Source organism: Rhinichthys klamathensis, unplaced genomic scaffold (assembly GCF_029890125.1).
Source record: "Rhinichthys klamathensis goyatoka isolate OS25496 unplaced genomic scaffold, OSU_Roscu_1.1 h1tg000487l_1, whole genome shotgun sequence".
Classification (NCBI taxonomy): domain Eukaryota; kingdom Metazoa; phylum Chordata; class Actinopteri; order Cypriniformes; family Leuciscidae; genus Rhinichthys; species Rhinichthys klamathensis.
The window spans coordinates 3050909-3078546 of record NW_026606974.1 but is presented as its reverse complement, the minus strand read 5'-3'; the positions used below and the strand labels follow the sequence as shown (position 1 = coordinate 3078546).

The 27638-nt window shown below is 38.9% G+C and overlaps 1 protein-coding gene across 2 annotated transcripts in view; it reads left to right on the top strand.

Annotated features, from left to right (window-relative positions):
• Positions 1–27382, top strand: part of lmx1bb (LIM homeobox transcription factor 1, beta b) — a 69756-nt gene extending 42374 nt beyond the window's left edge. For both annotated transcript variants that reach the window (XM_056237492.1, XM_056237491.1), the window contains exons 4-9: positions 16897–17129; positions 18885–19060; positions 19889–19966; positions 20422–20488; positions 24185–24343; positions 26556–27382. In XM_056237492.1, the coding sequence (XP_056093467.1) occupies positions 16897–17129; positions 18885–19060; positions 19889–19966; positions 20422–20488; positions 24185–24343; positions 26556–26713 (871 nt within the window). In that variant the 3' untranslated portion in view covers positions 26714–27382. The remainder of the gene's footprint in view (positions 1–16896; positions 17130–18884; positions 19061–19888; positions 19967–20421; positions 20489–24184; positions 24344–26555) is intronic.
• The last annotated feature ends 256 nt before the right edge of the window (positions 27383–27638 follow it).

Sequence of the window (27638 nt, the reverse complement as noted above, 5' to 3'; positions counted from 1 at the left end):
TGTACTTTTAGCCATCAGCCGCCCAGACACTGCCTTGGTTAATATGTGCCCGCAACTACTAACATATCCATCATGGAGGATGTGTGCTCTCCTTGCGCTGACTATACCCTCCCGGCTCTTTCTCGCACACCGAGCTTCTTTTCCTCATTCATCACTGGTGGCTTTAATGCTAGCAAGCCTGCCAGTGATGCCATGGCAACAAGGCTCTGTACAAAACAATCTCTAACCTTAGAGTGTTACTCTCAGGTTAAGTTCTCGAGGCATTTTGGCCTCTTTTGTTGAGCTATAGAAGCCAGGGCAACATTTACAACGTCAGTGTATTAGCTACGGAGCTGTTAAGTACAATATGAATGGCAGAGTACATTATAAATGTACAATATGAATGTGACAGTAATGAACTGCTAACCAACCTGAACCTAAATGGCCACAATTCAACAACCATTCTGAAATAACTTGGTTTTAGGTGGTTTAATGGTTTAAGATGTTTTGGATGGTTTCCCAGACTTGAAATATTATTACAAATTAAATTAACTGTTTACTATTTTAATATGTTTTAAAATGTAATTAATCACTGCAAAAAAATATATTGTTGGTTTAACTTAAAAAATTAAGTTGCCTTAAAAGTTTGAGTTCATTGAAATTAAACATTTGAGTTGATACAATGAAGGAGATTGGTTTAATAAATAGAAGCTCAAAATATTATGTTATCTGAACCACTTCAATTATCTAAGTTGATTTGACAAAAGAAAAAAAAGTTGCAATAACAAATCATGAAAAAATATATATATTTACAGTGTGATAGTAAAGAATTTTCAGCATAACTTCTCCAGTCTTGTCAAACGATCCTTCGGAAATCATTTTAATATGCTAATTTGGTGCTCAAGAAACATTTCAAGATTCTTTGATTAATAGAAAGTTCATAAGAACATAATTTATTTGGAATATAAATCTTTTGTACATTTTAATGTCTTTACCATCACTTTTGATCAATTTAATGCGTCCTTGCTGAATAAAAGTATTAATTAAATAATTTTTTTTTTTTTTTTTGTGATTTTTTTCTGTGAACTATGTCTTTAAAACAGTGGATAATATTCCATCTGCATGACCAGTTTACCAATTTAAAGTGTTTTTAATTTTTAAACATTTTTACCTTACCATCTCAAACCAGCAAACCAGATTAGACTGATTTGAGCAGGTTTTTTTTTTTTTTTTACCAGAGTAATCTTGACTTGTTTAAAACCAGCAAACCAGGTGAGGCTAGTTTAAGCACTTTTGTTAGCAGTGCTTATGACAAAATGATTAAAACCTTCAGAACACAGTAGAGATTATCCTTACAAAATCGTCCAGTGGCGATCTGTCAGTAAATGGTGCGTTCCTCCACGGCTCCTATCTCTTCCACTGCCCCGTGAACTGACATGGGCCTCTTCAGAAGCTTTTCATGGGGTCAAGAGAGCAGCTGTTGACTTTATAACTCTGCAGAGCCTGCCGTTTCACAGCTAGCTACCGACTTTAAACAGGTCTATTAAATGTGCATTCGCCACATCTCAGCCAGACAGTGACAAGACAGCCAGGGAAGGGGGTACACAAGTTTGGAATGCTCTTGTCAAGTCTGCTGAAATATATCTCGCTAAGTGTCATTATAGAGTTGAAGAATAGGGAAGAGGGACTAAATTGACTTTTACGGTCACATATTCTTTCTCTTTTTATTCTTTTTCCTTACAGTCCTATACAAGATTGTAAAAGCACATGTAATATTACAGTTACATTAAGATTGTATTATTCCGATTGAATGTCAGTTGTAAAAGACAAAACTGAAGATAAGCCTATCAATGGTTTTTCCTTGTCACATTGGATAAGTGCAATCTTAAATCACAGAAGAAACCGTGTGAAGCTTGATTTCAGTGTTTCACCCCAAAAAAAAATTACTTACCGTCATGTGCTTCCAAACCTGTATGACTTTCTTTCTTCTTTCTGTACATTTTGAGAAATAAAGAGTTTTTGTCCATACAATGATAGTCAATAGGGTCGAAAAACAACAACCTTTGACTTGACAAAAACAGTCAACTTGATTGAAATATCTTCTTCTTTTTTTATGAATGAATGTCATACAGGTTTCAAATGATACAAAGGTGGGAACATGAAGAGAACGTTTTTGGTTTTGTTTTTCGGTGAACTATGTCTTCATTAAAACAGTGGATAATACTGTATTCCATCAGCATGACCAGTTTACCAACTGAAAGTGTTTTTAATTAAAACGCGGGCATAATAAAGAAATAAACAGTGATATTCTTTTTCACAGTCACAGTTGACTTAATGGGTGTGGAGAAGTTCCCCCATTTGAAACAGGAGAAGTAATCTATAGGAATAAAGAAATAAGTGACAGTGCAAACAAACGAGTCCGGGTTCATCTCCACGTCGACTAAGCCCTTGTCACCACGCATTCTCTTGATTTCCAGCTTAAACTAAGTCTCTGTCACGTAAACAGACCCCCCACCTCAGCGTCCTAGCATCCAAATAATGACAGGGTCATTCCTGCTAATTAAAACCAAGGTAAACACTCCTTCTTTTTCACTTTTTTGGGAGTTAGGGGGTCGGAGAGAAGGGAGGGGAGGACACACATACGCGCACAAGCATCTTTCCAGACTCTGCTTTTGGTAATCCACTATTTATTCATTCCCGGTAAACTCCTCAAGATGGACAGGGCATGGTTGTCCATGGAAGAGTAGGGGGTTGGGGTGAGTTAGCAGACAAGCTTCTCCAGCCTCTGTATGGAGCTAAGGAATTTTTCATTAGTGAACAGCTGGGTCACAAGTGGCTCCAAAGCCATCTTAATATTGTGTAGGCCCACAGATTAGGCTGCCCTGAAAAGGAGCCAACGCGTGACGTTCTCCACCGAATCCTGCCTTTGCATATTTGCAGAGCCCTCGCTTCAGAACACCTTATATTACTGTTTGTTTTATTTCTCAGAAGAAGGCCCTCCAGGGTCAATAGTAATTATGAAGCCCTCTACTCCAAATGTTGCTTTTTAACCACTTCAGCGCTGAAGAATTCCGCTCTTTGTTTTCCTTCTCAAGTGCGTCTCTGGAACGGATGGGAACAGTATGCTAGATCAGTATTTCAGATCTGTGCGCCATACCATTGATGATATAAAGTGGTACTTTGATATACCTCATGATACATTTTTATATATTATTGATATATTTAAATTAAAATTTAATGTAGTTTAAGTTAACTACAAATATAGTAGTAAATAATATTAGATGGACATATATAAAATCACATTGAAAAAAAAAATGTATATAGTCACATTGCCACATCAATTTAACGCATCCTTGCTGAATAAAAGTATTTATAGGATTTTTAAAGGATCATGTAGCACTGAAGACAGGAGTAACGGCTAATGAAAATTCAGATTTGCGTTACAGAAATAAATGATATTTTAAAGTATGTTACAATTGAAAACCATTATTTTAAATTGTAATACTATTTCACAGTATTACTGATTTTTCTGTATTTTTGATCAAATAAATACAGGCTTGGTGAGCATTAGACTTCTTTCAAAAACGTTAAAAATAATAACGTTTCCAAACTTTTTACTGGTTCGATATATATTCAAATTTGACTTTTGATTATATAATATTCAATCATATTATTATTTATATTTTTAATAATATTTCACCATATGTCCAGTCGGTAAGTGTCATAATTAAATGCTGGTCAATCATTGTCCATGCTCCTCATCTAAAGGCATCCACCAGAGACCGGCGCTAATGCCGAGGATTTGGTCTGACCAATATTCCTTTCATTATAGGCTATCTATAGGAAGTTATGGCTCATAGCATACGTTATGCCATCTGAGAGTTATTAGTCCCACTATAAGCAGATTGTCTGCAGTGGCCTGCACAGCAAGAAGGCCTGTTAGACCTCATTTAAAGTGGCTTGGAAGGGTGAACCACTGAGTTATTAGCATTATTAAATAGGTACAGAAAACTTTACAGGGAGTCCTTTGTCTGTTTGCTTTACAAAATCTCTTTCCTCTGTCATTTTTCTTTTGTTCCTTCCATTTTTTTCCCCTCATTGAGTGCTTTTTTTTTACCCGTATACTTTTTCAAATATAGAGTTGAATCAAGAGTCCTCGCTTCCCCCCTTTCTCTCTCTTTCAGATGCTCTCTCATTTGCAGTGCATGTGCTGTAAAGATGTCAGGTCTCCAACGGGGCCAGAGAGGAGATGAGCATTACTGCAGGCTAGAGTTACAGAGCAGAACACTGTGATGAGAAGCAGAGCAGTCTGCAGAGCTCTGCCCGTAACTCACGCCCTTCTGCCTCCTTTACAAGGGAACACGCTGTAGCACAATGACAAAGGGTTTGGGAGATGCTAAAAGGGGGGAAATTCACTGATCTTTATATCTATGAATCTCTTCTTTTCCATGCTGCAAAGAGACCTCTTAAAAGCTGGTTTGCTGGTCATAAGTTGTTTAGGATGGTCTCCCAGCCTAGCCAAGCTCATTAGGCTGGTCTGTATTGATGGTTTTTACAGGAGCACATTTTAAGATGTGCAGGCTGAGAATCCAGCCAGTTAAATTAGCTAAACATCAGCTCTATTGGGTTAGGAGACCAGCTTATACCATTTAAAGGGATAGTTCTCCCAAAAATGAAAATTAGCCCATGATTTACCCAACCTCAAGTCATCCTAGGCGTATGACATTCTTCTTTCAGACGAATACAATCGGAGTTATATGTCCTGGCTCTTCCAAGCTTTACAATGGCAGTGAATGGCTGTTTCTGTTTTGAAATTCATAAAAGTGCATCCATCCATCATAAAAGTGATCCACCACACTGCTCCGGGGGGACTGTAGACTGCTCATATGCAGTCTACTTATGCCTAAAGCGCAACTTACGCAACTTGTGACGTCGGAAGTAGCGTAGTATGTCAAGGCGTAGCGTAAATATCAGCAGTGCGTCGCACTACTCGCATAAGTTGCGCTTTAGACTTTCGTTAGACTTTAGATGTTCGTTTGGCCGGAAGCTAGTTATTTTACTTTATAAAGTTTTAAATATGGATATTTTTCTTACACAAACTTTGCTTCAGAAGGCCTTTATTAATGCCCCGGAGCCGTGTGGAGCACTTTTATCATGGATAGATGCACTTTTATGGACTTCAAAACAGACACGGCCATTCACTGCCATTATCAAACTTAAGCCAGGACTTTTCTTTTTTTCGGAGCCAGGAACTCCGATTGTATTCGTCTGAAAGAAGAATGTCGTATACACCTATGACTTGAGGGTGAGTAAATCTTGGGCTAATTTTCCTTTTTGGGTGAACTATCCCTTTAAGACCAGTAACCAGGCAGTGTCCCTCTAAAACCATCAAAATAGACCGGTTAACAACCTTAGGCTTGTTTAATCTTTCTTTACTTTCTAGAAAAGATATGAATGCTGTTTGATCATCTCATATAAAGTCTCAAAACTCTTTTGACTATTTGACTTATTGTAAATCTGACTCAGAGTGGTCAGTTCTTGCATAAGTTTCCTCGTGCTCGCGCCCACTCAATCCCTCTTTTCTTTCATGTTTTGTGAGAAGTAGCACTGTCTGTTTGTACACATGAGATGTGGTTCTGCATTGAGCATGCTCACTTGAGATCTACAGCTGTCCAAACACACACTGTGTACCTGTCTGCCTGATGACCAGGCTTAGCTGTGTACTCAACCTCCAACGCTCACATATCCTTTTCATATCAGTGTGGCCATCTTTCCACACTCATCCTTCTCTCTGATTTTTCCAATGAATACTTTATTTAGCAAGAACACATGCAATGTTTAGAAGCTTGTTTATGCCATGAAATAAATAGGTTAAAAGGGTAATTGCGACTGTTTGTCTCACAATTCCTACTTTTCCCCCTCCCCCTCAAAAGTTCATATCTCACAATTCGGACATTATATCTCACAATTCAGTTATTTTAAAGTGTACAACTTGTCGTTTAAAATCATTTATAAATTATTATAATTCTGACTTTTTTCTCAGAATTGTGAGATAAAAAAAATTATTTTTTTTAAAATTCCATGGTGGAAAAATGTGACAGTAAAGACATTTTTAAAGATACAAAAGAATATTTCAAAATACTGTTCTTTTGAACTTTGTAATCATCAAATAATCCTGAAAAAAAAAATGTATTACAGTTTCCACAAAAATGTTAAGCAGCACAACTGTTTTCAATATTGATAATAATAATAAATATTTTCTAAGCACCAAATCAGCATATTATAATGATTTCTGAAGGATCATGTGACACTGAAGACTGTAGAAATGATGCTGAAAATGCAGCTTTGTCATCACAGGAATAAATTACATTTAAAAGTATATTACAATTGAAAGCAGTTCTTTTCAATTGTAATAACATTTCACAATATTACAGTATTACTGTATTTTTTATCGAATAATTGCAGCCTTGGTGAGCATAGAGATAAAATATTCAAAACTCTTACCGACCCGAAACTTTTGAACGATATATTATCATGCAAATACTAAACTATGTGGTCAGATTTATTCTTTCTTTGAATAGTGTGCCACTTGAAACCTAGTATGCTGCCTACATAGACACCATTTAAACCATGATAAAAGTAAAAGCTGTTCCAGGAACTATATGTGGCATATGTTGGCTGCATCCAAAAGCTGAAAAATGCTGCCACAAATATATAATATTTGTGACAAGCTTAGAGGAAAGAACTTTAATAAATCAGTCATTTGTGATGTTCCATTATGTGTTTGATGCCACCTTAGAAGGCAGCTGCCTATATAGGCAACAAGGTGGCTCCCTGGGTCTTGAAACAGAGCTGTGTCTACAGGAATTTATAGATGGAGTAATAGATGGACTTTTCTGCACCAATTTTCTGATAAAAATATGTTAAGACAGCTTGAGTTGTGTTAACTCAGTCTGTGAATGTTGCACTTGGCCCCGTGTTTCGCTGAGAGGCATTGAGGTAAGCGTGTAGACATGTTTGGACACTGATACTCTCCCTCAGCCGTGCCTCCCACCTTTGCGAATGACCCCTCAAGTTTCTTCGTCTTTCAGTTCATCGGAGCAGAAAGCATAACATTACTCATGGACATTTTTGATGATCACGCCTGAGAATAATTTAACCGCTCAACCAGGTAGAAAATGCGCCGTATATTTGAATATATCTCCTCGTGTTGTGTGATACCGCTCAGTTTGTCAGATCAATAAAGGAGTTTCAGCCATGCGTGGAATATTATCCTGTCAGATGTATAACAGGAGCTGCACGAAACATGTGTTTCTGTGAACAGAAAGAGAAAAGTTAACATGTCACATAACCACTTTCCAAAAGAATAGGACAGAATTCAGAGGCACTAATTTCATTGAAGTCCTCAAACATCACATGGGTTTTTAGATCTAAAGCACACTCAAAAACACAGATTGGTCATGAAATATGTGATATAATGAGAGTTTCCAGTGTAATGTGTATGATGATAATGCTGATAGCCATAAAGCTGATTTTGGCATGCGCAAAGCGACATAGATATTTATCATTTTTACATTGATTGCGGTGATTAGATGTTTTGTGAACCTCATTGATTGTTTTAATATTCTTAAATGGCAGATTCATGATTGTGGGAATTCGTGTGAGCTCCTTTGTACCACATATAGCAATTCAGGTGTTGAATTCAGAGGGGTAATAAATCAGCTGTTGCAAAACAAATATGAATAACAATCCCTGCAGCCAGCCAGCCACCTACCTGCGCTAAAAACCTCCCAGCATTCATAGATGCATAAGACAATGGTGTCATAGACCAAAGGAGAACCTGTCTAGACAAATCCGCTTATCCATCACGACGAGGTAGATGATCACAGAACGTTCTTTGCTGATATGGTGACTCATACAGCGGCTTACGAGCCATTTGTTAGCCACAAGGCATATCATCAACACCCCACAAGCTTCAAAAACGGTTTGCTTCTAATTTGATAGATATTTTAAACGTACAGGGGACAAAATGAGAGATGAAACGTGTCTTCTGAGATCTTCCCACAGTGTTCTTCAAGAGAGAGAGAGAGTCCAAAGATTGTTTGATGGAAGAAAACACCTCTGGGCCAGTAATGAAGGTGCACATTCTTGTCTAATGTGTTTTACTTTTACCTGCTGGGAGTTTAATTAAAAAACAAAGAGCCTCAATTTAAAGCCCATTACTATGCTAATTTAGTATAGAGAGGGAGGTGATTAAGCAGCTCTTAGCGTTGACTTGAGCTTGCCCAGGGGAGTATCGAGAAGACACTCTTTATTTGCCTTCATTAGTTCACACTGTAATCTCTCCACGCCGAAAAGAAACGCTGATACTAAGCAGTAATAGAGGGCCATTTCCTCATGGATTATTAAAGAGAAGTTTTACTTTAATGATTATGGTATTTGTCTAATGAAACAGCATTTTTTAGTCTGTGTTTAAAGTTTAAGGACTTGAATTATGATCAATTGCATTTAATCTCTCCCCCCGAATTGGTAAAAGTGTTGCAGTTATTCTTAAAGAATATTAAAGAGCAATGATTTTATGGCACTCTAAACCAGTAGAAACTTTATCTATGTTGGTCGTTCACAACCAAGCCATGGTTTTGGCTAGAAGTTGTACTTAGTTTCACATGCTGCATTTTTTGTGCTCATATTTACTTAAAGCTGCAGTCCGTAGCTTTTTTTGGGTTAAAAATTATCCAAAATACATATTTGAGAAAATACATAACCAGCCTGTGTTCAAAACTCTCTGCTTGCCTTAGCTCGATTCAAAGCGGTAAGCTTGTAATAATGTTTTTAATTCCAGTGGTACTGGTGGATTTCCGCGGGAGATTCGAGCATGTCTTTGCGTCATTACGTCACATCTGTACACATAAAGAAGGAGTCTCGGCTAGTAGGCTATATTGCGTGTGAGGATGCTGGAGGTGGAGATTTAAAGCCTTTTCTCACAGCACTTGATATAATTCAACTTATCAATTTGATGGCGGATCCAGAAAGGTTCAAACGACAATCACCAGTGACAACAGATTCACCCGCTGTAAAATGCAAAAGACTTCATTCGGACTTCGGAGTGGCTAACTTACAGAAAAAAAGAGACTGCAACCGGACCCATGCGAAAACAAGGATATATCGAAAGGACATTACATGTAGTCACGCAATGCTGACGTTGTTAACATTAACAATTTGAGAACAAAGTTTAATTTGCGCGGTTTTGCGTGATATGATAAGCAATTTTTTTATTTAATCAGCGCGATTTACTGCAATGTCAGAACCAGAACAAAAGTGGATGTTACTTACTTGTTCAGATGACATTTTCCGGTGAAATTATTATGTTGGTCATACTTCCAAAAATAATAATCTGTGATTCTGAATGACAGTATCCACACCGGCGCGGTGATAGACAACCTCACAGTCTCCTCAAACATTGTGTTCATCCACGCTGTGCCGTGTCGAAGTACAACTCACGTAAAGTTGATAATTCCGCGAATAACTGCAATTGCAGATTTCGAACAGAGATGGCGACAAAGAGGAAAAACTGCGGACTGCAGCTTTAAGTAATATAAATGGGTTTTAATTTGATGGTCTTTGAGATTATAAAATGCAAAAATGTGCAGTATATCCAGATAGATAGATAGATAGATGGATGGATGGATGGATTGTCTAGGTAAATGGATGGACGGATGTCTGAAAGGCCATCTATAGATGTTTGTAGTGTATATATTTGATCATATTTCAATTTTGGATGAATGAACACTACATTTCCCAGAATGCATCTGTTGATTTATTTTTTTATTTTTTTGTAAATAGCAGAATGAGACACAAAAACAGTCTATAAAATGTTACACAACATTGCTTCACCTATATCTAATTCTTGAATTTTCTAAAATACAAGATACAGTATGAGAATAATCTTTCCCAAAGGATTTTTAGCATCCAAAAATGATTTTACCACTTCACACGTCTTTCAAATTGAATCTGTAACTGTGAAGCTACCCTAAATTGCTCTCTTTTACTCCTTTTCTTTGTCTCTCTCTTTCTGTGTTGGTATCCAGGAGACAAAATAGCCTGGGATCTATGTCACATAAAAATAAAAAAAAAGCTCATGAAAGCCATATACTGTAACCAGGTAGCTCCCTGACGCAGAGTCTGACAAGTCTCCTTCAACCGGCCCCCTTCTCCAACACCTCAGCGATTGTGTCTTCATGATTGACACGACCAGAACACATCGCAGGCTTGGGGGGCTCGGTTGAAGAAGCCTGGGGGGGACTCACTGTCTTCAAAGTGATTGTTTACAGCTGTTAGACGGAGCCTTTGATGGAAATGTGGTGACATAAGAATCCTTTCCGAAATCGTTACAGGCTTCTTTTTTTTCTCGTTCCCTGCATGTTCAGAACAGACAAGAGGATAGGTGGGAATGAGAGCATGTGTTGCTAAATGTACGACGATTATCGAGCCGCACACTCCCCCACACCTCTCTCCCTTCTCTAGACTCATCTTTAATCTCCTCTGGGTATGTGATCCTTATCAGCGAGTTAGAGGCATTGAGGGAAAGGTCTTTAGTGGTCGGGAAATCATTGGCAACATGTGGTGAAAGCTTTAAGATGTTGTCACACTTTAAGTTGCTCATAAGCTGTTCAAAGAGAATATGCATACTCCGACGGCAACCGCTCTGTGAGGAATTGGAAGATGAGGGCCTAGACTCTGGGCTCTGTTTCGTTTTTGTTTTTATCTCACAGAAATTTCTTCCTCTGATGAGCTGTCAAACGCTCTGTCCGTGCAAGACGCAGAAAGCCTGCAGGGAAAATATCATGCCAGAAAACAGGGAATGTAAAGATCAGTATGCAGTATTTTGGGGGTCCTTTGCCTTTAACAAGGGAATGAGGTTGGAACTTAATGCAAGCCAGATTCAAACCTGCGTCCCAATGAGCATTTTTTATTGATTTTATATATATATATATACAGTCAAACCAAAAATTACTCAGACATAATTTTGTATATTTTTTTACTAGTGGGTGCAGGACATTATAGTTCATTTATGGAAGTGAGGATAGCAAAATAAAGTAAACTGTGACATATTATACCCAAAGATTCTTCACACAGTGGACTATCAGAAAAATGTATACATTTTTATACAGACACTTTGACCTGACCATGTTTTGCTTAAGTGTTTTCTCTTTAATTGCTAATGCGACCTGTTTACACCACAGACTGAACAAAATTAAGCATTGCTTGGTAATTGGTTGACCTAAATTGGTATTATTTAATTGTGTACTTAAATTTAACAGCTGACAACTGACAGCTATTCAACCTAATTCATTCGTGAGACAGTCTAACAGAAGGATGGCCAAAACCAGTGAAATATCAACTGATTTGGTAACTCTGAGTTCTTGCCATATTTTATTACCATTTTCTAAACTATAGCGAATAAACTGTGATAATGTGAGAAATGTTGAAGGTGTCTGAATAAATTTTGGTTTGATTGTTTATATAAATTTAGTTTACTTCATTGTGATTTCTGGTGATAGAGCACCTGTTTTGCTGAGATTCCAATGGTGGACATTTCTTCTGGCTGAACACGCAGTCTTAATCCATGATCAACCAGTGACTATACTAAACTATGAGAGTCTGGAAGCACATAATGATCTTTCCCAAAGTCATCTGTGTGGATTATCTCTGATTTGACTTGTGGGGTCTTGGTCTGGGAGGGTCTGAATCAATATTGGCACCGCGCTGCATGAATTGTGCCTGTTGATCCAAATGTGAGGGTCTTATCTGCTAATCTGTGCGCTCAGGTGTTTGGTGGGGAGCGGACATCCTCAAGACAAACAAATTGGGTGTCTAAAGGACTTTAAAGTCTCCCCCTCCCCAATCCTCTTTAAAGTCTTTTTTCGTTGTAATTTGAATTAATAACTCAATAGACTTGACATAGTCTTGGCACTGTAATTTCACCTTTATGATTCATCATACACTCTTTCACTCTCATCATAGTATCCACAATAAGCTGTTTATCAACCTAGTCAGCCGCCTTGCCTAGTCTATTGGCTAGCATGCCTTCCTATAGAATGAAAACGGATTTGCTCTGCATAGGCAGCAACTTGCGCTCTGCACTGGTGACTCGACTCCCGATTGATTTCAAAAGGTGCTATACAAAATTATTATTGTTGAGGTATTTTAGAAGGCATCCTAACAGTCTTAATAAGCAGCTAATTTGATTTTGGAACTGAGCAGTAGTGTCCGCTAATACATAATGTAAATGACTCTTCAGAATCGTTTTGCTCCCCAAGACCAAGACCAAGAGTAGGAAAGGTGAGATCTGTAGCCCTACAGACAAACACGATCTTGTGTTTTGTGTCCGATGGTAGTACTTTTCCTTATTGAGTTTGTAGAGGCAGATCGTTTAAAAAGGCCCAGATGTGTCTCAACATGTAGTATTCTACACTCTAGTCTCTCTTGTGCTTTCATCTCAGACCACAGGATAGAAATCCCCTCCAGAGGACGCGTAGCATCCTAGTATGTCCGTCCTATCTGTCCTTTCTGGTGTTCCCCTCCGCAGCCATACTCCGTTGCTCACCCAGGCTAATCAGGTAATGTTACGGGGGATTGAAAGCACCCCCCCCCCACCTGGTTGGCCTTCGCCTGCTCACACTGCGGTGTTGTTTTAAAGCGCATTCTTTCGGCGCTGAACTTGGAAAGGTATTAAAGTGGGATTAGGGGCTCCTCCACAATCCAGTGCTTGTGTCATTCACTGGGCTGCTCTCTTTCACCCCCTCTCTCTCTTTTTCTTTTACCCCCTCCTCTGCCCTGTTTGATTGTGGCGATCAGTGGGAGTTGAAGTGACTGTGCCTTTCAAAAGGGAAAAAAAGGGGTAGGGTTAAATCCCTACTCCACTGCTCCCTGCTAATTCCCCTTGTTCCTCCAAGAAGGATTTACTTCTGCTGCCAGCTTGTGAAAGGCTTTCTCTGCCCATCCGAAAAGTTAGCCGTCGCCTTCCTGCGGAGGTGTGGTTGCTATAGCAGGGGCGTCATGCGTGGCTATTCCATCAGAGGTCCCGCTGAGAATGGGGAACGGGTCAGGGGGGCTGACGACAGCCAAAAAGTCCGGATTAGATGCCGGGACAAAGCCAGGACAGGAAGATTCCAGAAGGAACAAATGGGAATTACAGCAGCAAAAATAATGCAAAGTGACAGAGAGGGGAAATAGAAAAATAATGGCTTACAAGATTAGGACGGGTGGGGGAAAAGGAGGTGAGAAGAAAAGAGACGGATGAAAGGGAATGTTTTCATTTGGATGAGAAGGATCCTGAGAGCGGGGCGGCGTCGAGGTGAGCGGGCGAAACTAGAAAGTGTCACCACTGCTCAATAGGGTTCATTTCCTGTGCTTTCCGGCCTTTATCGCCCTGGAATTTTTGACGCGGATTCACATTGTTGAATAAACATTTGATTGGGACTGAGTCATGACAGATCCATTATTATGTTTGACTTTTTTGACAGATCTGGCATGTAACTGGTTAATCCAGTCAAAATACTGTGTCAGCCATCGGTTAATATGAAAGTTGTGTGTGTTTGGATGTGTTTAGATAGCAGAGATTCCATAAATATGATGGAATATGCTAAATCATCTTGTTATTGTTACCCACTCATCTTTTTTTAATGTTCTTTACAGATGTTTCAGAAGATCAAATCACAGTGCTGTGGTCTTCATGCCAAAAATGACAACCGTGCTAATCTTCAATACTTGCTCAATACTTGATTTGTTGTGGGGGGAAAAAAAACATATATATTTTCATTTGATTAATGAAATCTGTATGGACATAATTGCTTGAACAATAGGGAGTAACCACAACAGATCAGGCTGTGTTTAAACACACAATGATGAAGGTGTATTCCGAAACATTCATTTGCTTCCTTCGCTCAGATTGGAGAAACGGAGCCAGGTAGACTCATATCCCATGAGCACAAGAGAATTGTCGACATGCCAACAGTTTAGTTAGGATTAATAGTTTTCCACTGGCAAATCAAAATCTTCTAATCTTCTTATTGTCCAACAATAAATAAAAGATTATAAGCTTATGTACAGCCTGCTCCATATTGTTATACTCCAAAAAAATAGGTTGTTAAACTTTTTGATGCCAAAAACCCCTAAATATGATGACCCAATACCCCCCCCCCCGACCCCCCCCCCCCCCCCCCCCCCCCCAAATAATACCCTCCAAGTGAGGAAGCTAAAATCTCATGGCAGCTGTATATGTTGATGTATAAAGACCCATTTATGGTGGGAAAAATTATACACATTTATATTGTAATGTAATTTCCAAAATCTGGAAAATAGTTACTAACTTAAGGTAATGACAGACTTATAGTAATGATTTATAGTATCTAAATCTGTAATGTAAATACATCTGTGGGATTTAAGTGGGATGTTTTTGTTTTATGTTTTTATTCAAATCTAGTGGACACCAATTTGAAAATTCCCATATCTCTAAAATACAAGTTTAACAGAAACTGAAATAATCAAAAAGCATAAGTACATGAAACCTACAGAATCCTCCAATGAGTATTTGCCAGTTATTTTTCCAGCATTAATTATGATGCAGCTCCATAAATGACAAGGCATTTCCACTATATGCTACGTCGGTTTATTCTCGTGACAGCTCAAAGGACGCCCGTAGAATCTCTGACGTGCACAACAACAGTCGCGACAAAAAAAGTACCCATCTATACAAACTCCAACAAACAGCGATGCAGCTGGTCGTGTGTCCAGCGGGCTGTCATTATCAGTCCCCCATCACCATCTCACAATGAAATTACCATCACAAAACCCACCATATTTACACATATTCATCTGAACTCATATTAACACATATTCATCACTGTCAACCAACCCTGTCCACCATCAACAGAATATGATGATGGGCATTCTCCCTGTCTCTCCCTCCCCGATGAACAATGCCACAGATGAAACGCAGAGATACGCACAAGCGCCGGGGCAGCTGTCCTACCAGCCAGATCAAACAAAAGAACCAAGGCTAATAAATCAGCTTTTATGGGCTGGACACTGTCACACACACCCGCTTCCTGTAGAGGTGGGCTCCCGCTGAACCTCAGAAGATGAGAGCAGGATGGCAATATCTCTGCCTGTAATGAAAGCAAAATGATTTTATCGACACCCTTTGGAGGAAATGAAGGCTGCGGGGGAGGCCGCGGTCTGTTATGTAAACAGACATGTATTGTGGCACGGCGTATGATTTTAGAGTATATCTGACAGGAGATGAAGATGCAGGTTCACAACGATATAGTGTAAATTTGCATACAATTTTATTATTTTATTTTTATTTTTTTCTCAGATCAATAGGGTTGTTGTTTGATTACTAGACGATATCTCGAGAAATAAAATGCAAACACTTTTTAAGCCATCTTCTCTAAGAAATAACTTCCCGTTTCAGTATCATTGTGTGAGTGGCGGTGGAGCCTGTCTAATCACTGCAGTGAGTGGGGTAAAGCCAGTGGAGCTGAGGGCCCACGCCGCTGATTGAGGTTTGCTGGTGCGTTGGGTCGAGAGGTGATCCCGTATTTCCTCCCATTGGGTTCTGCTGAAGCGTTGAGGGGTTATGCAGGCTGCATTAACAGATGAGCCAGTGTCAAAGCAGATCGCTCAGGGGCTCAGCCTCATGCCCCCTGCCCCCTTAATCACCAAACTATGATGGACAAGCATATGTAAAGACATTCACAGTGCTGTGATGCCTTCTGACTCTTTACTCTTATGTTAAAAGTCATTATTTACTCGCGTCATGTCATGTTTCAAACCTGTATGTGGTTATTTTTTCACCATATAGATAGTCTAAATATATATGTATTTGTTTGTTTGCTACATGTACAGGTATTACTCCCAAAAGTTGTCAGTGAGATTTAAAAAAATACTTGGTAACACTTTATTTTACAGTGTCCTTGTTACATACTTACCATTGCAATAACTGTAGATTGTGCATAATTACATGCAACCCTCAGCCAAATCCTAATCCTACCCTAACCCTATAGTACTGTAAGTACATGTTGTTAATTAATATTACTCATTACTTAAATATATAATTACACTGTAACAATGACACAATAAAGTGTAACTAAATAGATAAAAATTGACATTTTTGAAGCTCTATTTGGCAACACTTTACAATAAGGTATCGTTTTATTAACATTAGTTAATAAATTAGTTTACATGAACTAATTGTGAACAATATTATTCCTACACCATATATTAATCTTTGTTAATGTTAGTTAATAAAATGTTCATGTTCATGTTAGATCACAGTGCATTAACTAATGTTAACAGATAGATGTATTAGTAAATGCTGAGATTAACATTAACTAATGAAGTGAACTAATGTTAACAGATGAAACCTTATTGTAATTTATCTATAATTTAAATTAAAATAAATGCTGTCATCAAAGAATTTGGGGGGGTGGGGGGAATAAATGTATCCTACTTTCTACAACAATATTTTGTTATCAACATTGATCATAATAATAGGACATGTTTCTTCACCGAATCAGCACATAAGCATGATTTCTGACAGTGTGACACTGAAAACTGGAGTAATAACTGCTCAAAATTCAGCTTTGTCATCACAAGAATTGGTTACATTTTATAATTTTTAAATAGCAAACAATTATTTGAAGTAGTGCAAAATATTTCACAATATTTCTGTTTTTACTGTATTTTTTTTATCAAATAAATGCAGCTTTGATTAGCATGAGACTTCTTTTGAAAGCATTTTAAAAATCTTATCGACCCCAAATGTTTGATCGACAGGTTCAGAACAAAGTATTTATTATTTATTTTTTGACCTTTTATAATTTTTTCTCTTTCTCTTTGTCACTTTCTCAGGTTATTTGCGACCAAATGCAACGGGTGTCTGGAGAAGATCGCCCCCACAGAGTTTGTGATGCGGGCGCTGGAGTGCGTGTACCACCTCAACTGCTTCTGCTGCTGTGTGTGTGACCGACAGCTACGGAAAGGGGATGAGTTTGTCCTGAAGGACGGACAGCTGCTGTGCAAGAGCGACTATGAGAGGGAGAAAGACCTGCTCGGCTCCGTCAGTCCTGATGACTCAGATTCAGGTATTCTATACACCATAGACCATGATGTCAATGTATTCATAAACATTATTATTAAGGGAGAATATCATTCTCATCCGAAGACTTTCTTTCTTCTGCAAATACAGAAGATGATATTCTGAAGAATGTTTCAACTGTTTTTACAATGAAAGCCAATGGGGTTCAAGGCAACTGACTTCTATTTCAATTGTATGGGCAAGAAAAAGAAAGGGGGAAATGTGTGCAAAAAGTGTAGAATATGGCCCCTTTAAACAATTATAAGTGGAGGAAGAGCAGGTCTGACAGAGAAGCCACACTGTGCTGTCTGATGTTAAAGTTAAGTTGCTGGAAAAAGATGAGCTTGAATCTCTGAGTGACAAGAGGGATTTTATGCCCTGCTCACCAACATCCCCTCACTCCTTATCGGATGCCCTTTCCCTCACTTCACCGTAATGATGCATCTCACCAAGCCTCACTTTTAACATCCCCATGTGGATTTCATTTAAACGTGCGCAAGCACGCAGCAAACTTCGAGAAATTTGCCAGATGCTTCACCAAGACTGTATTGACTTTCTATGACGTTTGTATCTTTTCTGTTCTTCATCTATAATGTTAGACTTTTTTTGTATGTGTGTTTGGGTTTTAAGTTGACCTGAACACAAGAAGTGAAGTGCAATGGCAAGGAATTAATTTGGTTTGCAGCACACCACACTACTGACAGAAAAAGAGATCAGAAACAGATGCGAGAGAGGAGCAAATCGGCCCATCATGTTTGTATCTCCCGCTGATTACTTAAAAAGGCCAAACCATTTGCAGGCCTAATCGCCAGAGATGTTCACTGCTGATGCCACAAAAGCCACTGGTGCCAAATTGCAGAAGCCCTTAATCTCGAAAAACAGTCACGCTGGGAACGTGCCCATTTGGGTTTTTAACTTTTGAACTGGGCCACGTTATGGAGTTTGGCACCTTTTTTTTTAATTACTATTATTATTCAATAAAACACAAGCTGATGTGGCTTATTGGATGAAACCTCCACCCACTGAACAATAAAGCCAATCCCCCGTTTGACTATAATAATTACAGTATGAAAGCCAGGAGCCATTTTGTGAATATGGCACATTAGCTGGACCTACTGAGAGAGATTACCACGACACAGGGCAGGCTTGATTAACCCGCCCGAGGATCACCTAAGACTAATTGAGACACTTTGATTAGTTCATATGAACAGGCAGTGTACATTTTGTGATATGGGGCGAGATATCAAATTGAACTTATTGGATCTGTGAGCTTAAATTGTGCGTGTTGACTTTTTTGCCCTATGTTCTGTGAGCATGTACGCTGTTTGAATTTGTGGTTTTGCTATCTGTTTCACTTCCCCTGGATATTAGACCTCATTTCCCATAAGTACTCCACTTTCATACCTTCCCCCAAAACGTTGTATCCGCTGTGTGTTGGATTCTTATCAAAGATTTATATAGTGTAATACAGCCAAAGCTGTGCGCTATTAATTTTAAATGACACAATGTCCAGTCCAATGACAAATTCACATACTTCACAGTCAGAGTTGCAGTCTTGCAGTGGATGTGGCCCACTCGTGCACTAATAAATTGATAACAAAAGTATTAAAACCACATGTGTCTCCTTTCATTATGGATGCACTGTGACTGAATCTCCGAAAATTGAAAAGAACAAAAACATCTATTTATCAGTAGGTTGTCAAAAAGTTGCAGAGTTTTAAAAGTAAATACTGATTCTTCTGAATGATGGATTTCCTTCCAGAGAAAAGCGAAGATGAGGAACTGGATATCAAGCCGGAAAAGGGCTCTGGAGGCACTGGGAAGGGAGATGATGGGAAAGACCCAAGAAGACCCAAGCGACCACGTACCATCCTCACCACGCAGCAGAGACGCGCATTCAAGGCATCGTTCGAGGTGTCTTCCAAACCCTGCCGGAAGGTGAGTTCCTCTAGATCTCACTTTCCTTTCTCTTTTTGTGGAAGTCATTTCTCACTCAGATAAAATAAAACAGAAAATTATGAGATAAAGTTTAAAATAGGAAATAGTCTCATTGTGAGATATAAAGTTTACAATTACGTGAAATAAAGTTTTAAGAACAAGTTAAAATGTTTTAGTCGTAGATATGATATATGGTCACACTGTAACATGTAGTCATATAAAGTCAAAGTCAAAATTTCAAGAAATGAAATCACAGTTGTGGGATATGACGTCACAATTATGAGATATCAAGTCGCAATTATGTGAAATAAAATTGCAATTGTAAGGCATGAAGTCACACTGAGAAAAGGTTGCAATTACAAGATATGCAGTTGCAATATAGTCGCAATTGCATGAAATAGTGTCAGTTAAGAGTTTTAATTAACGTAGTAATTTTAAGACATGAAGTTTCAATTGAGAGTCGCAATTGTAATATATAGTAGCCTAACCTTAAAATAGTCACAATTGCGATAAATGAAGTTGCAATTGTGAGATGTCAAGTCACATTGCTATAAATAGTCAAATTAACAAGAAAATGTAGCAATTGTGAAATATCAAGAAGCTATTGTTAGATATGATTTGCAATTGTAAGGTCAAGTTGCACTAACCAAAAAAGTTGCAATTGTAAGATATGCAGTGAGATGTACAGTCACATTGTTTGAGATAAAGTCTCAATAGTGAGAAAAAAATCTGAGTAATGTTTTTAAACACTCTGAAATGAGTTTCCATATATAATACACAGACCTATCACTAAAGACATAAATGATTTTGTGTGTGTGTGTAATCTAGGTAAGAGAGACGCTGGCTGCAGAGACAGGCCTGAGCGTGCGCGTGGTTCAAGTGTGGTTCCAGAACCAAAGAGCTAAGGTGAGTACCTTATTAATCATCCAGTATTACCCGCACAAACCTGATAATGTACATCCAAGGACCAGATAACACAACAATTTGCAAGTAATCCTCCAACAACGCACTAAAGTCCTCGCAACCGCTGCCAAAAGGGAAAGAGCGAGTGAGGCTCGAGACAGCAAATCTCATTCGCTATCTGCCTGAAGCTTAACCTCTCGACGCATTCCACAAAAAACTCCCCAAGAGTTCGAGAGAGATGTATTCACATCCATCCTGCTCTTACGTTAGCGTCTGAAACCCACCTCAGAGCACTGATTTTATCTTCAAAAGGCTGCGGATAATATAATGCAGCCAGATCAAGCTTGGCGTAGTTCAAGCAGAGGTGAACAACAAGGAGCATCTCTCTTTAGATAGCCGAGAGTTGGTCTGGGGAGTCGCGAAGTTTTCTGATTGTGCTTTTATCGTTATTTTTTCAGATGAAGAAGTTGGCGCGGAGACAGCAGCAGCAACAGGAGCAGCAGAACTCCCAAAGGCTGGGCCAAGGTAAAATGTCCTAATATGAACCCGAAGGCAACCAGATTGGTCCGAAATACAACTTTAAGATGATTTGTTGAAAATCAACAAACATAAATAGCATTTATCTCCAATCGCCAGACGTTTTGTTGCGTTTTTGTAATTGCGTGGAGAATTTTTTTAAATGAGTCTGGAAATCAGAGTAGCCAAAGCATTTAGTAAAAGAACACATTTGTAGAATTTTCTGCTGATTTCAGTGAGTGCAGATTCACGGGCATCGTATAGGGAGTTTTACTCCATCTAGCTGTAACTGGTCAAAATTCAATGTTTGAAAGAATATCCAAGGGTAGAAAGTGAGGTATCCCATCTGACCTCCTTCCACATCATCCCTTGTAGTGTGAGTCGTGTCCACCCTCCCAAAAACAGGGCGAGCGACACAGACGCTGACCACTGGTCGCTGTAGATTAGGTCGAAAAACGTGTGTGTGGGAGGAAGTGTGGAGGTGGATGAATTCATTTACAGCATGAGCGCATTGAAGTTGCCTCCACTTTTCCCGTTCCCTTCCCTGCTGGAAGTGACCCAGCATCCTAGTTTCAGTAAAGCGGTTGTCTCAAGTTGCCATGCAGCCGGGCGCAAAGCCACTGTGCGTCTGTGATCTTCACACTCATGGGGTTCACGGCCTTCATGTTTTTATGTTGCTGATCATGCTTGGGAACATTCCATGTATTAATACCATTTTTCAGCAATGCAACAAGGCAAATTTTTCATTTTCGAGTGTTAAAGATCTAATCCGTAAAGTAGTGTCTTTTCGACAGTTAATATGTTGCTGTCCAACTGGGCTTCTGTAACAGATGAGTTTGGATGAGACTGTCTGGAAAATGGAAACGTGAAGAATATTATTCCAAGCTCTATGGAGGAGGACAAATGTTTCCTCTACAGCTCAAGAGTCTTAATTCCTGTACAAATATTTGTTGTAAGGCAGTGGAGTCCATTCCTCCATCAGTCATATTTATTTCTTCGCTCTTTCTGCGTTTCTCTATAGAGACGGTGGAAATCATCACAATGCAGTTTTATTTTAGAGATTAAGTTTGAATACAGAGAACACATTTCCCTCTTATGGCTGTGCTGGATAAAATATACACCTTATTGTACTAATGGCTTACATTTTAATAATCAAAACATTTAAAGCCAACTTGACTGTGGGTTTATGGCTTATAACATTTTAAGACCTTTCATTTAATGTTTGCACAAAGTGTGTTTACATTTTATATCCTTATAGCTATACATTTTTGTTGGAGTACTTAGGAAAACAACATTTTAATAATCAAACATGTTAATTCTACTGAATGTATGTGCCTAATAATATTGCTTAAGACCTGTTACATTTTAGATCCTTAAAGAGACATATAAACATGAGTTTTGTTCTTTGAGATAAGAGCTTGTCTTCCTGTCTTAATTTTCTGGAAAACTGAGGGTTTATATTGACATTTTATTGCTGAACAGACTCCCTTGTGCCTGCTCCCCTGCAAAGCCATAATCCAGACGATCATTGAATCATCTTCAGTGATAAACCACAAGCAATAATACTTTTATTTTATAGACCGATGTTGGACTATTCTCACGATGCATTCATTTATGGTGCTTTGACTCTGCTGTGTAGAGCAAAAAGATCACTGCCGAACATCAGAAGTGTAAAGTCATCACATTGACACTAGTTTCTCTGCGTTTGCTTCAGCACTTTTGTGGTCTTTGGCTGTGTCACATTTAATGGGATAATTCAAGTCAGATAGTGATCCATCTTTGGTCATGAACCCTACCCTCATGAACCAATAGAAATCTTTTCTCAGAGAAACGAAAGAAAATTATAGGGTGATGGGGACGCTCGAGAGAGACAGCTAGGTGTAGATGAACTATTCTGGTGGTCTGAGATACTGAGAAGTTTTGTGAAGTCAGACTCCCCTTTGGGAAATACCAAAGCGAGGCCATGATGTCATGAATCATGGAATTGGGCTGGAATATGTCATCCGATGGAGCCCCATGGTTAATACATCGTTATATTTGTTATCGTAAATCCTATCTGTCTTGGTTATAACTGTGTCAGCTTTCCAATAGCTTCAGCTGTGGGGCCAGTGATTGGTGTGAAAACATTCTAGAAAAGACTTTGCTGTGTCATTTTGTGGTTCAAGGGCATTTATAAGGTTTCCTGACATCTTACAACTTTATGTAGGTCACAGACAGAAAGAAAAGGGGAGGGGGAATTTGAGAATAAAAAATCTTACATTAAAAATAAAAGCTTTTCTTTGAAAATCTTACTTTGTGGATGGTCATAAAAACTGTAAACAATTTTTTTTTTTAAGTTTAAATTGAATTATGAAGTCGATGTATCGGAATGGTAATGCGTTTTACATATCGCTCTCTGCAACGTCGGACACATAACGGTAATTATTATGATTAGCCTTTTGCTTGACTGCGTTATCAAACAGCTAATAATGTGTGGCTAATGTTACACAAACCATGTTCCCATTCGCCATCAGCATTCTTAGAAACGCATTGAACTGATGTCAGTGGAGAAAGGCATATAGTTCATCGTAACATAATAATATACATCATATACATAAGTCACATGCTATATTGCTAAATGTACCCAATTTTCAAATAAACAGAAACATAGCGAGATAACCTAGCTTCTCTTGAGACTCCCCTGTTTCGCAGCTGGTAATGAAATGCTAAAGCACGCCCAAACTTTGACATGATTGGTTATAAGTTTTGTGACGTAAGAAACACCAGCGATTTCAAACCTGTCTTTAGATCACTGCTATTTTAAGAAGAGAATACTCAGCAGCGGTGTTGACTGATGAATTTGTGCATGGTTTGCTTAAAGCATATTAAAAACACCACATAGACATATAAACAACATTAAAAACTTGATTTTCACCACAGGGGGACTTTAAGAGACTTATTGACCTTATTGACACAGTCATGAGAGTCTGCAGGGGTTCTCTCTATGACATCATTTCCTTTTTTTATATCTTGTTTTTCCCCCCTGCATGTTGGTTGGACCACGTTTGATTTGGTGGACAATTTTTATATTTATAAGCTGTGAAGCAGTTTTCGTATTTTTTCATATTTTCTTTAGATAGGGCCAAAAAAAGCATCACAGTATCTACACTTTTATTTTTATTTTATGATACTCAGAAAAATCCTGGATTATGGGTTAGCAAAGTGTCAGTGTGGTGAAACTCAGCATCAGATGTCTTTGCATCAGAGTAGAAGATGTAATGGAAACTTGTGGAAGCCTGTAGAAATGAATTGCAGACATCTTTCTTGCGAGAGCTCACCACTCAAAAGCAGAAGGCTGAGATGGTGGGCTCCAGACTGGAAGCCACAAGAGTCATTCCTAACCCTCGGCATTGTGTGTGACTCATAGAGAACTGCCCTATAGGGCTGGTGTCACAGCGTTTTCTCCCACTACAGAACGAGAGTGTTTCTTGTTTGTTGGTTTTCATGAAATTCAACTTGATTTCGAGGCCAGATACCAGACCCAGCCTTGATTTTTGGAGAAACCCAATCCACAGAAAGTACAATGCTTACAAAACAAAGCATTCATGTTTTGCATTATGTACAGTTGTTAAACTAACTTCGGTCTCCAGTTTGCAGAGATGATGTCAGTCATTTTTACCGTGAGAATGTCGCAAGGGCTGATCAATGTCTTCTCCCCCCCTCCAGAGGTGATGTCCAATCGGATGGAAGGAATGATGAACTCCTACACACCATTGGCTCCAGCCCAGCAACAGATGGTTGCCATGGAGAACGGTTACAGCACCGATCCCTTCCAGCAGGGCCTCACCCCTCCTCAAATGCCCGGTGACCACATGAACCCATATGGTGAGCATCAACCCATGAGCTCTGTCATGTTTGCTCCCTGAAGCTGGGGCATGTGTTTGGACCACAAGGTTCACAGAATGCGACCACACCACCCTTCTTTCCTCATGAGATTACGCAAGCACACCCCTTTATTTTGAAGTATTCCTTCCAAATGAATTCAGCATGTTTCAAAACCATACTCGCCCCATCCTCTGTTCCCAGAGCTACCCGTTCGGTTTATTCACGCTGGGTCTCGTAGGGATTAATGGTGTAGTCTGTTATGCTGTGTGACACTGTCTATTGGATGTTTGGTAAAGAGCCGAACGATGATCTGTGGTGCGGCATGTAAAAACAACAATGGTTAACCATGATGACTGACGCTTAAAGTACCATGGGAAAGCATGGGTCTGCTAGCAAAACAACAAAATGAGCAAAACCATTGAGAGCCAGCTAGCCACATGCGCATTTGTCAAAAAACAAATAGCATCAATTATTAATGCATAAATGCCATTATGTTTTTGGAGAATTGAACCTCATGACATTTTAAAACCTGAACGTTCTGGCTCATTTATAAAAACTTGAAATTATCTGAAAATGTTGTGAAAAAAGGCACCTTAGCATAGGCTTTTGGGGGACTGCAAGGGTCCTCTCTAAGGTATCACTTCCTTTTTTTACTTATTTTGCATGTTAGTTGCACCATATACAGTACCTTTTTTTTTTTGAAAGATTATGTTAAACTGTATAAGTTTTCTTTTCAATAATTAAATTTTTCATTCATTTTAATGAAGCTTTTTTTATTTCATTATGTCATCAGGGCAGTTACAGTATATCCAACACATTCTCATCCTTTGGCCATTATAGGTGACGCCATATGACATTTCGTCGAAATCTTACGCACATGGCATCCTTTAGCGTCAATATAACACGCACTGTTATGGGTAGGTTTAGGTCTGGGGTACGTTACGGTTATGACGCCTTGGGATCTGCGTCTCATATTGACGCTAAAGGATGCCATGTGCGTCGGATTTAGACGAGCGTCACCTGTATGACGCATTGGGTTCTGCGTCTCATATTGATGCTAAAGGATGCCATGTGCGTAAGATTTCGACGAAATGTCAAAAGCGTCACATGTATGACGCCTTGGGATGAGAACGGGCGCGTATATCACTGTACCATGGGAAAGCATCCATGGGTCTGCTAGCACAACGACACAATGAGCGAATCCAGTGACATTCGCATTGTCAAAATTTGGTATAACGTTTGGGTAGGAAGCGAACATTAATTCCTCAGAGTGAGGCGGTTTCTGGACAACTACAATTGTTCTCGGTATTATTGACATTAACTTCAAACATTAGCCACATAAATCTGGAGACATCGGTCACAGCCAGCCTAAAAACAGGTCCCAAGTGTCTTGTCATTCATTCTCCTGAATGGCAAGGCCCAAATCCCCGGTCTCATCACACTCCAGCTTGGGTTTTATGGGAGAACAGCAGGGACAGACAACATTGCCAGCTCATTAAAAAACCATAGGCCATCAACCTGTCACTGTCTTGCGGAATGGTGTCATTAAGTACTGCAAAGCGTATTACAGCTAACTGTGCCCACAAGGAAAATGATAGAGCGACAAGATTAGCTCAGAAGTAAACATTTGCTATTAGCTCGGTTGTTAGTGAGAAACCATTCAGTTTAGCAATATCCGATTGTCTGGAATGTGGGATCCCATAACAAATACATAATTGAGCAGTCATAAATTTAATGTTGTTTATTTGAAAAGTGACTTTTAATATAAGTCTATGATCATTAACTTTCCAAAGTTGAAATTTACTTCTTTCAAATGTTCATTGAAAAAAAAAATATTATTAATTATATATAATTGTGTGTGTGTGTGTGTGTGCGCGCGCCCGATGGTAAGGTACTGTCATTGAAAGCTCGGACCATGTGTACTGTATATATTCTTTTTCCAAACAAAAATATATATTTACTCAGAAATACAAATGTTTTTGGAAAGTCACACCATATGACATTTTCAGCCTGAACTAACCTTTCCTTCATACAATAACTTGCTCATGAGGTACTGCACAGTTGGTTGCACCACATTATTATTATTATTAATATTATTTAATTTAACATTCTCATCATAGAAGAGGTATTCAGGTCATTGTATGTCTGATTTTATTATGCATTTTTTAATACGGATAAACATTGACCCGTTTTCTCTTTCCTCTTACCACAGGAAATGACTCGATATTCCACGACATTGACAGTGACACTTCGTTGACCAGCCTTAGTGACTGCTTCTTGGCCTCGTCCGAGGCGGGCTCAATGCAAGCGAGAGTGGGGAACCCCATCGATCGACTCTATTCAATGCAGAGCTCCTACTTTGCTTCATGAAAACCTAAAGAGACAAGGAAATGCAAGAGTAGGTCACTCGCTGCACCTCACTAGTCAGACGCCACCTATCAAGGAAATACAACGGAATCGTCAACAAAGCTTAAAGACGAGACATCTAAGATAGACAAACAGGCAAAAACAGAAAAGACAAGTGAACTTGAAGACTTACGGTCCATATTTCTCTGCAGTGAAGTGCCAGCTCTGGACGCCCAGGCGCCTGAGGCTGAGATTTTTTTTCTAGTTTCTTGTAGATTGTTTGTACATGACTTTCTCAGAAGTAGCATTTCACCTTATCCTCATTGAAAAAGAGTATTGATGGACAGTTTGACGTCACTGAAGCATCAAGCCTCGACTCATGATTTCCTGCCAGGAGAGGCAGAAGATCAAGACACAAAGCTCATAATGCATGAATCCATATCCTTGTGATTGTTACGTTTAAAAAAAAAAATGGAGAAAAAAAATCTTGTGTTGTTCAGATGTTAAAATGTGATGTTCGGACTCATAATTTCCTCTTTTTCATTATGTTCAGCATTGCATTTTTATCACTTTAATAGGTTAGCCCTCTGAAAGACAATTTAGAAAAGCTTAGAGGGGGTGATATGTATAGTGTATCTGCATTTGTAAGTATGTTAGTGTGTGTGAGCGTGTGTGAGTCTGTGTGAGTGTGTATGTGTGTTCCAGTCTTCTCGGCCTGTGTGTGTGTGCGTGCGTGCGAGATAGTAAGGTACTGTCATTGAAAGCTAGAACCATGTGTATATATACTTTTCCCAAACAAATCAGTTGTGCATGTTAAAAATGGAGATCATTCTATTTATTTAACTAAAACATGCTTTTGAAGGTACTTAAGAAACTGAAAAGCTTTATTTAAAAAGGAGAAAATCATGTTTAAGTAGCTGATGCATTAATTTCACGTCATTCTTGTATG